The sequence below is a fragment of the Lissotriton helveticus genome, chromosome 5_1, assembly GCF_964261635.1.
Source record: "Lissotriton helveticus chromosome 5_1, aLisHel1.1, whole genome shotgun sequence".
NCBI classification, from domain to species: Eukaryota; Metazoa; Chordata; class Amphibia; order Caudata; family Salamandridae; genus Lissotriton; species Lissotriton helveticus.
The window spans coordinates 360,808,646-360,821,961 of record NC_136065.1 but is presented as its reverse complement, the minus strand read 5'-3'; the positions used below and the strand labels follow the sequence as shown (position 1 = coordinate 360,821,961).

At 44.7% G+C, this 13,316-nt stretch overlaps 1 protein-coding gene across 1 annotated transcript in view; it reads left to right on the top strand.

Annotated features, from left to right (window-relative positions):
• LOC144753162 (uncharacterized) overlaps positions 1 to 13,316 on the top strand; it is a 1,401,110-nt gene that overhangs the window by 1,313,364 nt on the left and 74,430 nt on the right. The window contains exon 25 of the mRNA XM_078640932.1: positions 10,152 to 10,280. Coding sequence (XP_078497058.1) covers positions 10,152 to 10,280 — 129 coding nt within the window. The remainder of the gene's footprint in view (positions 1 to 10,151; positions 10,281 to 13,316) is intronic.

Genomic DNA, 13,316 nt, shown 5'->3' with positions numbered 1-13,316 from the left:
AATGTGCAGCAGGTGTAGTACCACCAGTGTGGCGTAGTTACCATTGTGCAGTAGGTGCAGTGGCACCAGTGTGACACAGCACCATAGGTGGAGCAGTTGCAGTGGTAGTATTGCTTAGCTATTATTGTGCAGCAGGTGCAGTGGCACCAGTGTGTGGTAGATGGCGTTGTGTAGCAGGTGTAGTGTTATCAGTGTTACTTAGCTATGATTGTGCAGCAGGTGCAGTGGCACCAGTGTGGCGTAGCTATCATTGGTGCAGCATGTGCAGTGGTACCGGTGAGTGGTAGCTACCATTGGTGGAGCAGGTGCAGTGGTAGTGTTGCTTAGCTATGATTGTGCAGCAGGTGCAGTGGCACCAGTGTGTGGCGTAGTTACCATTCTTGTAGCAGGTGAGGTGTTATCAGTGTTACTTAGCTATGATTGCGCAGCAGGTGTTGTACCACCAGTGTGGCGTAGCTACCATTGTGCAGTAGGTGCAGTGGCACCAGTGTGGCATAGCATTATAGGTGGAGAAGTTGCAGTGGTAGTGTTGCTTAGATATTATTGTGCAGCAGGTGCAGTGGCACAAGTGTGTGGTAGATGGCGTTGTGTAGCAGGTGTAGTGTTATCAGTGTTACTTAGCTATGATTGTGCAGCAGGGCAGTGGCACCAGTGTGGCGTAGACTATTGGTGCAGCATGTGCAGTGTTACCGGTGAGTGGTAGCTACCATTGGTGGAGCAGGTGCAGTGGTAATGTTGCTTAGCTATGATTGTGCAGCAGGTGCAGTGGCACCAGTGTGTGGCGTAGTTACCATTCGTGGAGCAGGTGAGGTGTTATCAGTGTTACTTAGCTATGAATGCGCAGCAGGTGCAGTGGCACCAGTGTGGCATACCTATCATTGGTGCAGCATGTGCAGTGGTACCGGTGAGTGGTAGCTACCATTGGTGGAGCTGGTGCAGTGGTAGTGTTGCCTAGCTATGATTGTGCAGCAGGTGCAGTGGCACCAGTGTGGCGTAGGTATCATTGGTGCAGCATGTGCAGTGGTACCGGTGAGTGGTAGGTACCATTGGTGGAGCTGGTGCAGTGGTAGTGTTGCTTACCTATGATTGTGCAGCAGGTGCAGTGGCACCAGTGTGGCGTAGCTATCATTGGTGCAGCATGTGCAGTGGTACCGGTGATTGGTAGCTACCATTGGTGGAGCTGGTGCAGTGGTAGTGTTGCTTAGCTATGATTGTGCAGCAGGTGCAGTGGCACCAGTGTGTGGCGTAGTTACCATTCGTGGAGCAGGTGAGGTGTTATCAGTGTTACTTAGCTATGATTGCGCAGCAGGTGTAGTACCACCAGTGTGGCGTAGCTACCATTGTGCAGCAGGTGCAGTGGCACCCGTGTGGCATAGTCACATACACCACCAGCCATCAGTGCACGCATCAATTGTTAACGCATCCACAATTAACTATTGTAGCAATCTCAGTATGGTACACTTTACTTTTAAACATATTCATGTAAAGCACAGCATGCCACCATTGCTACAATTCAAATCTAACCCACATAATTTCACTACACACCACATGCACACACTCCATAACACATGGCGAAAAGACATTGCCATTTACAATGCCATTAGCTCAAACTCAAATAAATCCGAGCCCGATTGCATTTCCAATGCTTGTTCCACTTTGAAATATTTAACAGCTTACAGGAAGCAGTGAAGACGCATCTGTCGCTTCAGCGTTATATCATCATTTGTTTAGGGTTGGCCGACTTCTCAGGTCTATATTGATCCTACAATATAGTGTAAAGGCACCTGCACTACAAGGCCATTGTGTAGAGGTTGTCAACCCTGGAGTAATTAAGACAGAGCCATTTGGCAAGCCTGCTTTTGTATCACTGAAAAAAAATGAACATTTACAATGTCATGTGTCTCAGAGAAGCAAATTGCACCCCCCCCTTTCGATGAATTTCAGTCAATGGTCATTCATATCCAGTGAGACATCACTTTACTCACCACCTTGCTTTTGTAGACAACAATTAGCCAGAACCTATGTAAGGCCAAGAGGGAAGAGCTACTCACAAGTTGCAGTTGCCATATTCCTTTCATTGTTCTGTAGCGCTGTGAACATTAAGCGATTGCCTTATAGGCCAGTTCAGTAAGGATCATGTTAAAACACCTAGGGGAAGATTTACTAAAATCTCACGCAAAACAATGCAGCGCAGCAGGCAAAAAAGCTGCTCTGCGTTGAACGAGAAGAAGAGATCAGGATTGCGCAATATTTACAGAAATATGTCACTTTTATCCCCTCTCCTTAGCGCCGGCACTGAAATCAGCTGCTGTGCACCATGTACACCCCTTTGCACCATAGTACAAGTGTGTCTGTGTGAGTCTAGCTTAGGTTTTGTACTAGGAGAGCCTCCCAGTACAAAATACTGCGCTCAGACTAACTTTAAACATTTTCCCACTTTGCATGCGTGCTGTACAGTGCAGCACACATACAAAGTCGGAAAAGGAAGGAGAAATGAAAGCATTTCTCCTTCATAGCGCCTATTTGAAATGGACACTATTTACTCACGCAAAACCCTGTCTACTTTTTTAAGTAAATAGGGATTAGCGTCAGAAACCTTGGGTGGTTGCAAGGGAACGGCCATGCATCACCCATGGTACGCCGCCTTGGCGCTAAGTAATGCAAAGCAGCGCATAGAGCTACTTTGCGCTACTTTCAAATGTTTTCCAGCTCTAAAGAAGTTTAGCACTGGAAAGTAAATTAGTAAAGAAGGATGTTGCTTTATTTTGCATCACTTATGTGACGCAAACATGCTGTTAAATCTTCGTAAATAGGCCCCCTAATCTCCTTTATCAGATGGATTAGTGAGTGTTCATTGATTTTTGGAAAACTTAAATATTTTAGTTTTAGTTCTAATATGCACTAATTTTGAGCTTAATATTTGTAAGCAATATGTAGGGCAATTGTTTCCCGGGACTTGGGTATCTCAGTACACAGACTGGTAACAGAATTTAACCCACGTGGAAATAGGCAGTTTAAATGAAACAACAAACTTGGAAAGTGGAATGAATCATAGGAAAAAAAGTCTCACTATTATGCCATTTAAACTGTCTGGCGGCTAAGGATTTGTGGGCGTCAGATTGCCTTTGAACAGAGGCATTTAAAGTTAGAAAAGGATGAGTGTGTAGTAATTAACATGATACTTGTCACGAGTTTCCGGTGATTTGAAAAAGAGGAAATGAGTTTGGCTCGAATACTTTGCATTGCACTTATATAACACTGCTGCATCACTGGGAGGAGGGGTTAGAGTGGGTATGCCAAATGGAGGTCAGGGAGGGCCTGAATCTTACCATATGTTCCAGATTGGTACATGAGATAAATTTAAATTTGATTAATTTAAATGAGAATAATTTATATAGTCTGAGGTCATCCTGCAAACCGGCCATGTCTGCAGCCATACTCACCTGCAATGGTCATGATGGGTTAGGTGATAGCATAGAGGGTGAAAAGGAGAGTAGTGGTTCACCAGGGGTTCCGGGCACTAGCTCCTCCTGGGGCATTGAGCCAGAGGTCTCTTCCTTGGTACTAAGAGAGAAGTTCCCAATCGCATCGAGTCTTAGGTCCCCTTAGAGTGCTGAGTCTTAGGTCCCCTGGGGGTACAGAGCAAAAGGTACACAGGGGGTATCAAGTCCTATGTCCCTCCTGCTTGACCACATTGTGTGACCCTGGGCATTTATTTTCTTTGCCACACAGTCTCCCTATTGGTCACCCCTTATCAGACCAGATGAGAGGTGATCATATTTTGGCTTTGGTAGCTACTTCCTTTAAAAAGTGTTGATTGCATAGCAAAAATAAAACATAAAGCAATGCTAAAGAAATATATTGTACGTTAGGGCATAGTCATATATGCGAAAAGTAAAGCCATGAACACAACAGTGACCAATAGGTGCACATGGCTGTTCCAGAAATAGTACTTCAGTAGGGTAGGCGGAGCTCCTCTGTTACGGCTGTGGTGGTTTAGCGCCAGGACACTCTATGTGAGTAGCCGCGTGCTTTACAAATAACTATTTTCATTTAATTTCATTTCAATTGCTAAAATGTAGAACTCTTTGTGATTGAATATGCACATTTCTAATAAGAAGCCTCAATCCACCCTTAAACTTCCCAGTAAAAGACATACAGCCTGATTCATGTACGGGCCGTTTTGCGTGGCCCTAATAGCGAATCATAGCGACTCGCTATTGAGGACACGCAAAACGGCATTCATGTAGGAATTGCTAAATCAATAGCGATTCCTACATGTTCTCTATTTGCGAGTAGCAATTTGCTACTCGCAAAAAAAGGAATGACTCCCCATTCATTCCTATGGGCCAAAAGGCCCATAGGAATGAATGGGGAGTATCCCTCATTTGCGAGTAGCAATTTGCTACTCGCAAATCAGATAGCGATTTGAAGGGTGCCAGGGGTGTCCAAAGGACACCCTGTAGCACCCCTAAAATGCACATTTGAACAGGTGTTGCGCAAAACACATGTCCAAAGGACATGTGTGTGTGCAACATGCAACTTAGAAAAATGCTTTTAAAAGCATTTTTCTGAGTTTTTGCTATTTACCGAGAGGTCTGACCTCTCGGTAAATAGCGGCCCAAAAGTGTAAAATCGCAATTTTTTTTTGTGTCATGAATAGCATTTGAGGAATCTCTATTAGAGATTCCTTAAATGCCATTCCTCGCAAATATGCGAATTCTTAAATAGCGATTTTTGCATTTGGGATTGTGAATACCAAATGCAAAAATCGCACTCGCAAAGGGCCAGATTCTCAGAATCTGGCCCTTTTGCGAGCGCTATTAGCTACATGAATCAGGCTGTAAGATCATAACCATTAGGCTGTAAGAGACTCTACTATGTTGCATCAAAACGTAAGTACGACATTTGAAACAAAAATACAAATCAATGAGGTGGAATAAGTGAATGTACACTATTAGTGTACACTTAACTATGGCAGCGCAATGACTTCTATTTGCAGATTGCGTTGGAGGGATGGCAATAAAATAAGAAGTTGCTTTTAACTTTGGGCATGATACGCTTAAAAAACAACTTTTTCTCTTAACCCGTTCCGTGCTCGCATTGGCCGTGCTGCGCACGACCGCTGCCCGACGCAGCCCCACCCACTCTTTAGAACTCCCGCACTGCGGCGAAATTGGCGCCGCGGTTAAGGAGTTAAAATGAAAAGAGAAATTAGTTGCCAATCAATGATGAAAATTAATTTGTCACTATATGCGTTTAAATTTGGAACTATTTGTAATTGACCAGGCACATCAGGCAATGACAGTTGGAAAAAGCCTTTATTTTCAGACTGAGAATCCAAGACCTTAACCTTTAATACTGACTCTTTACTATGTTTGATCAAAACATAACCATGATATTTACCTAAAAATACAAGTCAAAGCGGTGAAATAGGTTAGTGTACACTGTCAGTGCACAGATGGACTTCTATTTACAGAATGAAATTGAAACACTGGAGAGAGAGAGAAAGAATTAGATGTTAGCTTTGTGGCATGATATACTGAGAAAGAAATGTTTTCAGAAAACGTTGAAATAAAAATAAAAATGATGTGCCATTCAATAAGAAAAATGATCTTTCCCTATATTCTTTTAAAATGTGATTGTCTCATAATTGACTAGACACATGACAGTTGAGATACCAGGATCAAACCCTTAATCTTCAGAGCGATTAGGCCGCAAGAGACAATTCACAGTATAGGATTAAAACATAACGAAGTCATTCGAAACAAAAATAAAAGTCAACGTGGGGTCATAGGTCAGTGTAAGGTTTAGTGTACACTGACCTATGGCACCACACCTGTATTTACAGAATGAGATGGAATTTTGCAAATTCTTAAAAAGAGAAACTTTCAGTCAAAGTGACATGTAAAATTACTTACCAATCAAAAAATAATAATTTCTTTCACTAGATTCATAGCCACGTCTCCTCTTGTGTCCACCAGCCCCTCTATTATTTGTGCTTTGTGACTGTAACAAGGGGGGTGGAGCTGATCACATCACTCTCCTACCTGCAAAAATAATGGTCTGTTGGGACCCCCATCTCCACAAGGCACTGATGCAATGCCCCCTCCCCAGCCCCCATTAAATTACCTGCTGGGACCCCTTCCCCGGCAACCACTCATGCCCCGCCTTCCTTCCACAAAGGGGCGTGAAGTTCCGGTGGGCGGCTTTCTAGGTGTCCTGTCATGGTTCACTTCGGGTGGCAGAAGCAACCGAATGGAGGCGGCAGCAGAAGCACTGCTTTTATGGGCCGAGGGTACCCTTGACACACCTCTAGCTTCCTGCAGCCAGTGCCACCTACTGTGCTAAACTATAGCAGGTCTGGTAGCACTGCTGGGGGAAGTGGGGGCCCTCTAGTGGCATATTCCGGTGCTTTTTGGTTTCTACCTCGAATGACTGATTTTCTTCTAGTGGGTGTTTACCAGACAAATCGGTTGAAACTGAAAACTGGACTACTATTCAGTAGGCGTAGATTTTCGCTCCTCACCTAATGGTTGCCCGTGACAATCTCACAACAGAATCTACAGTCCCATCCCTCACCCTTACCATCTAAGAAAATGCTGTGTTTCAGGAAGTCTAATCAGCAGTCCCTTGCTAGCAAAGGCCTGAATTTTTAAAGGGAGCCCTCTCACCTCAGTATCTGAATTTCCTTCCCCGGGAAGGCTTGCAATACATTTCCACTGTCTGGTCAGATAGCCTCACCCCCCCATCTTGTGCCATGTCAAACAAGAAATTTCCTAAATGGATCTCACTGTGTTACATGAGTAATACTGTGAGCCATACTTCAGTACGAATATCAGTGGACATCGGCTTCAGCACTGCAGAATCTCTTTTCAGTGTTTATGTCCAGCTATTACTGTACGCTTCCAAGCTCTGAACTGATCCACTGTCCTTGCTGTAGCGGTGGTCTAGTGGTAGCCGAGCAGTGGACAGACAGTTCAAGGAATCTAGTGCCTATCACATGTACCTAACATAGCACTGTCTTCACAAGAAAATAGTGGTCTTTCTTTCTACAGTCTTGCAGCTCCAAATTGCATGCCATCTCAAAAAATGCTCTATAAATTCCCAAAATATGGCATGAAAAACTGAACTTCACTTAAAACATCATGTGACTCTCTCTTTCCCTTTTATCCCCTGCATGCCTCGTCTCTCACCTCATAACCGTCTCTAAATCACATGAATGTTTGCCTTAATCTCCTAATACATTTCTGCAAAATCCAACTATTTTTAAAGATCACAACCTCTCCTTTTTTTTTGGACCTTATACCTTATAGGGATTTCAATGGTCGATGACAAGGGAAAATTAAATAAATAAATAATTTTCCCTCGTCATTGTCCATCGAAATCCTCCGCCCCACCGCTCTTACCTGCATGGGCTGCGGCTGCTTTATACAACTGCAACCTACTACTACATAACCTCAGTGCTTAATTTGAGCCAGTGGTTGAAGGTGGGGCCCACCAGCATTTATTTTTGGAGACCAACACATATTTTTCATCATCATACTAGATAAGACTGAGAAAAACACAAACAGAGGAAAGGAGGAGAAGGAGAAAGACAGGAAAAGAGCGTCACAAAAAGAAAGACTTGATTGAAAAGAACCTGAGAGAATTAGATAAAGAGGCTGGGACTTTCTGGTGGTAGATTCTAGAGGCATGCGATGGGATAAAGACTACACAGCATTGGTATTTGGCACTCCCAAGTGCCAGTCGTAACCGTCTTAGTAAGACTGTGGGCCCCAGCATTTATTCTTTTACAAATTATACACTACATAATCTTCTCTAAACCCATCTATAACCCCATTAAACACCTGAATGACCTGAATCTTTCCCCACTAATGACCACACCTAACTTATATCACTTCAACTTGCCACAAAGACACTGAAGTGCATGGTTGGACTGCTTTGCTTGAGCATACAAAACTAAGCTCAGTAGCCAACAATAACCAATAACACTGGACTAACCACTAACCTGCGTCCCAGAGCAGCATGCTGCCCGGCATAAAACGCTTCAACGCCTCGTCATCGATAGTAAGGGCTCTATAAATTCTAATACATTACATTACATATTTTTGGCTCCTAGGAATGTGGTGAAGTGAGTTAATTTGAACTGAGCAATAGAGTGTACAGGGAACAAAATGGAACATCTAGGGCCCGATGTAGGTAATCCCAGATTACCGATTCTTAAATACCGAATCATACCGATTCGGTATTTAAGAACTGGCAATCGGGATGTAGGTAATTTTACCGATTTAATTACCGAATCGGTATGATTCGGTAATTACCGAATCGGTATTTACCGATTCGGTAATTGCCATTCATTCCTATGGGCCTAATTGGGGGAAACATTGATGGGTGGCAGGGTGTCACTTTGACACCCTGTTGCACCCCTCAATTGTGCATGGGTGCACATGTTGCAGACATACGTGCCCTTAGAGCATGTATGTCTGCAACATGGCACTGTTTAAAAAGCAAAAAAAATGCTTTTTAAGGGGTTTTCATTATTTACCACCAACTTCTAGTTGGTGGTAAATTGCGAATTCTTAAACCCCTGTAGCACTGATTACAGTGCTACCTACATGTCAAAATACAGATTCGGTAATTTTACCGAATCGTTATTTTAGCGAGTCGGTAAAATTACCGAATCTGTATTTTAACATGCCCCTACATCCCAAACTCCAAATACCGGTCGGTAACGGCCGAAATCGGCCGTTACCGACCGGTATTTGCCTTCCTACATCTGGCCCTTAGAGAGGCTAATATGAGGGTAGAGATTAAGATGGGTATTTCGAAAGAAGGGATTAGAGCAGGAGAGGGAGAGTGAAGATGTGTGTGGACATGGGGTTAGAGATTAAGAATTTGGATATTTGAAGAAGTAGGGATTGAAGAGGGAAAGAGTAAATTGAGATATTTTGATGATATGTGAAAGATGAGTAGAAGATGATTGTGAATATTTGAAAAGAGTAGCAAGGAAAGGAAAGTGCTTATGGGGGGTGTGTATAGAGGCAGAAATGGAGAAATGTTCAGTTGGGGATGTTTTGGAGTTGCTGCCATCATCAAAGTCATCAAAACGGAAGCACAAAAAGAAGACACCGCAACTTCGAGCGAGGTCACTCTTCTAAAAGTAAGTCTCCTGGATGCCCCGCCTCTCTGCAAGCATCAGTGTCAGAGATGGGACTCGTGGAGGATCCGGCGCATGCCACTTCCAATGATCCCAGCCTTGCTACCAGGGCCGGACTGGCCGTAGCGGACACCGGGCATTTCCCCAGTGGGCCGCCAGGGTGGGGGCCGGTTTTGGGCCCCTGGGGGCCGTTTTTGTTCCCAGGGGTCGTTGATATCGGCCCCCTGTAACAAAGTCGGCCAAAACAGGCCATCCCAAACAGCTCCGCTGCAACCCCTCTGACCCCAGGGATGCTGGCTGAGCAGTTTGCCAGGGCCTGTTTCAGTTCCCAATCCGGCCCTGCATTCTACCACTTGTGGCGCCAACCCGAGGCCCCAGTCCGATCATCTTTACCGAGAGATCCTGACTCCTGAGGTCATGTGCTGTTTCTAAGTGTTGTATATGATGTATTTTGAAGGTACTGTGTCCCCTCTGGTAATGCGCAAAACTGCTACCCCTCTCCAGTTGGGGCATAATGAGGAGAAATATGTTTATTTCTCCTCGTTTTTCATTGTTTATAGGTCTGCTGCATCCTGCAGCACACATAGAAAGAGGAAAATGCCTCAGGTGATTGTTGTGCAGAAAGATGCCCCTTCATGCACAAAAACAATCCTGCTAATAATGCACACACCCTTGCACCATAGTGCAAGGGTGCGTGCGTTGGCGCTAGGCAGCACTTTGTGCACCAGCACTGGGGAAAGGCGGAAATGCGCCGTGCAATGTTAAGTACATCCCATTCCTGTCCTTTCCCTATCACATAGTGCAGCAAGGTGACTTGCTGTACGGCATGATATAATGATAAATATGGGCCTAAATTTTGGGAAATACTCTAAAACATGTTATTGCTCGATATGGGAAGTAAGGGCTACATGAATGTCATTTAAGGGTCCTATTATTTTCTGGTAGCACTTGATGTCTTTTGTTGCCTGACTTATTTATCTGCACCTTTCAGCCTGTCCCACTAACACCTATGGCGAGAACTGTGGCGGGGTCTGCAGATGCCAGAACGGTGCCACATGTGATCACATCAGTGGGCTATGCGTGTGTGCCGCAGGCTGGAGAGGGGAGTTCTGCCAGCAAGGTAATGTACAATGGGTTCGGTCTCTGCTTTGTTGGGTACACTGGGCAAAGCCCAGATAGGCAGCTTGTGACATGATGCCCTTTCTTTGCTGCCCTTTTCCTGTGGCACATAGTGGATTTCATTCTTAATTTCTCTCAGTCTGTCAATGTTTATTGATTGCAGATTCACACTTGTCCCTAGGAACAGCTTAGTCTGTAGCATGCACAGAAATGTCTTTGTTCCTGCAAGCAGCAAACATGGCATTTAATGCAGATCAGTGCAATCTTTTAATAGCAGCAGATGGCTCCGTGGCCCTCAGACTTGCTAGCCATAGGCTGACGCCTGCAGCATTGCTGTTGCCAGAAGTGCATCTTGAGCCAAAAGACACACTCTGACTTTCCATGGAGCTCTAAATCTCCTAAAGCTCAGTTTTCTTTCAGTGCCACATATGACTGTACATTTTCCCTTCTTTACAATACTCTGCAGTACCAACAGTCTGGACTTCTGAAGTCTGAGAAAAGCCAGAACAGTGGAATGAACAGAAATGTGTAAGAATATTTAATATGCAAATCGTGGAGCGATTTGAGACAAATATATAGCTGTTTAATTAACACAAAACAAACATATTTTAAAATGTAACTAAGACATATTGATTGTCTCGCCTTGTCTGTGCACAAACTTGTGTTAATGGAATCCTGTCTGTGTGCAGGGAGAGCATTATGCTTTATGGAGCCTGGACTCCTGTGGGAGTCACAGCTACATTCTCCCTGTTTCAGTCCATTTACTTCCTGCTATACTCATTGTGAATAATACATTATTATTCATGTTTAGTATAGTAGAAAATAATGCTTACCCTTGCTGCGAGCGGGGGTTAAGTGGTTTGAGGTAGCAATCTTTTTCTGAAGGTGCCTGCCAGGCGCTGCTCCTCCGTTGAAGCGGAGGAGCATTGCCATACTTACTTAAATGCCCCCAAAGCCCTCCTAGGTGAAAAATAAAATGGTTATTCATTACCATTTTATTTTTCATTTTTCTGTCCTAAAGCAAGGGTCAGGATGGGGCGGGGCATGCTGAGTGACAGCACGGAGGAGTGGTGGGCAGAGGGCTGCCTTTGCACTGTTTAAATTGTGTGCATGTCTCTTTGGCTGGCAGTCTTGGGACGGCCAGCAGACATGCACACTTTAAACCTCTCAACCCAGCTGTCTTAAGACAGCTGGGCTAAGAGTAAGTGCAGGCCTCTAGTGCTGTGTGGAGTTCCGAGTGAGGCTTCTCCCTCCAATCAGGGTGCTGCTCACACACTGCATGTGAGCGGCAGCAGGATTGGTCAAGGGAGTTTGCTCATGACCGCAGCCCCGCACTCGAGAATGAAGAGATCCGGAGCGCAGGACGTGCAATGTAAGTGTTTCTTTTAAACAATATATGTATATTTTATTTGCCTCTGCCCGGTCCCCCTCCCCCCACGTGCCCGCCCCCTCTTTCCCATAGATGCCAGCCACCACTGATGGCGGCACCATCCGTCAGACATATTGTCCAGGTTGGCAAAGTCCCTGCCCTGGCTTTGGGCATGCCATGCCTCCTCTCCGCCCTGGCAGGGAAACAACCATTATGACGCGGTCATAACACCGCAGTACCATTACAACGCGGATTTTAGAACGCAAGTCGTTACCACGACTTGTGCTAAGGAATGGTGTGATTTACTATTCCAACACCTTCCCTACTGTACGTAGGCTGGAGTTGGAATAGTAAATCATACTATTCCTAAGTCCAGCACCCTACAGCACAAGTCGTGGTAACGACTTGCGTTGTAAAAGCTGCGTTGTGATGGTACTGCGGTGTTATGTACCGCGTTGTACCACCATACATCTTGACAACTCTGAGTCTCATGCTATGTGCACTGTGAAGGCTCCAGCTTTCAACTCTAGATGAGAGCTGTGTTCTTTCCAGGCAGCCGAGGAGCCAGAGCTGGTCCTGTGCAAGCAGCTGAGGGGTAAGTTCTGTGCACAGGGTGAGTGTGTGTAAGTGTAAATATAAGAGAGAGACTGTGTGAGACAGTGCGGTAGTCTGAGTGTGAGTGACTGAGTTTGAGCGAGTCAGTCAGTTACCATGTGAACTAGACAGTGTGAGCCTGTGTGCGAGATATTGTATTCGCCAGTGTATGAGCATGTGAGTGAGTGTGTGAGCCTTAAAGTAAAAAAGTGAAAGAAACAGTGTGAGCATTTGAGTGAAAGTTTGTAGCACAAGTTTAACTGTGTCAATTTGCAAGAGTGACTGTGTGGGCATGTAGAGTGAGCATGTGAGTGGCTGAATATGTGAGCATGTGAATGAGTGTAAGAATGCGAATGTGAGTGAACACGAGTGAGTGTGTGAGTGAGCATGTGAGTGACAGTGTGAAGACATTACGTGAGCACGTGAAGGAGAAAGTGTGAACATGCCAGTGAGTGACACCGTGTGAGCATGTGAATGAGATAATAAGTAGGACAGGGTGTGATCATGTGAGTGAGACAGTGAGTGTGTGTTAGGTGTCCAAATCTGCTGAAGGCCCTGGCATTCTAGAAGTGTTCCTCACTTATGGAGGCACCAGGCGACATGCTGTCGCTGGCCTATTCGAGTTGATTCTTAGCATAAGAGAAGGCATCAGTGCCAAAAAACGCCCTGGCATGCTAAGGTCATTCTTATTATATGGGACATCCATGGCAAAATGCTGCTTTTTGCATATTTTAGGTAAACCTTGGCATAAAGGATCTCACTCAGTCATTTTACGTAGTTGTGTAACACTACACACTCCCCCTGTATTAATATATTTTGCACACTTCCTTCTCATTTCACCAAATTTGGCTATTGAAAAACCAAAGAAAAATGTTGCGAGCAAAGAAGTAGCCAAAAAAAATAATTCCTTGCACTTTAAACAATTATCCTGAAAGACACGGAGTGAGGCAAACTTGCCAGCATTCACCAGAATTCTGAAAAGAATGTGACCATATGGTACCTGTCACACCACAGTTCTCAATTAATTCAATCATTCATCCAACCTTCTCTCTTTCCTTCCTTCTCTCCATCCTT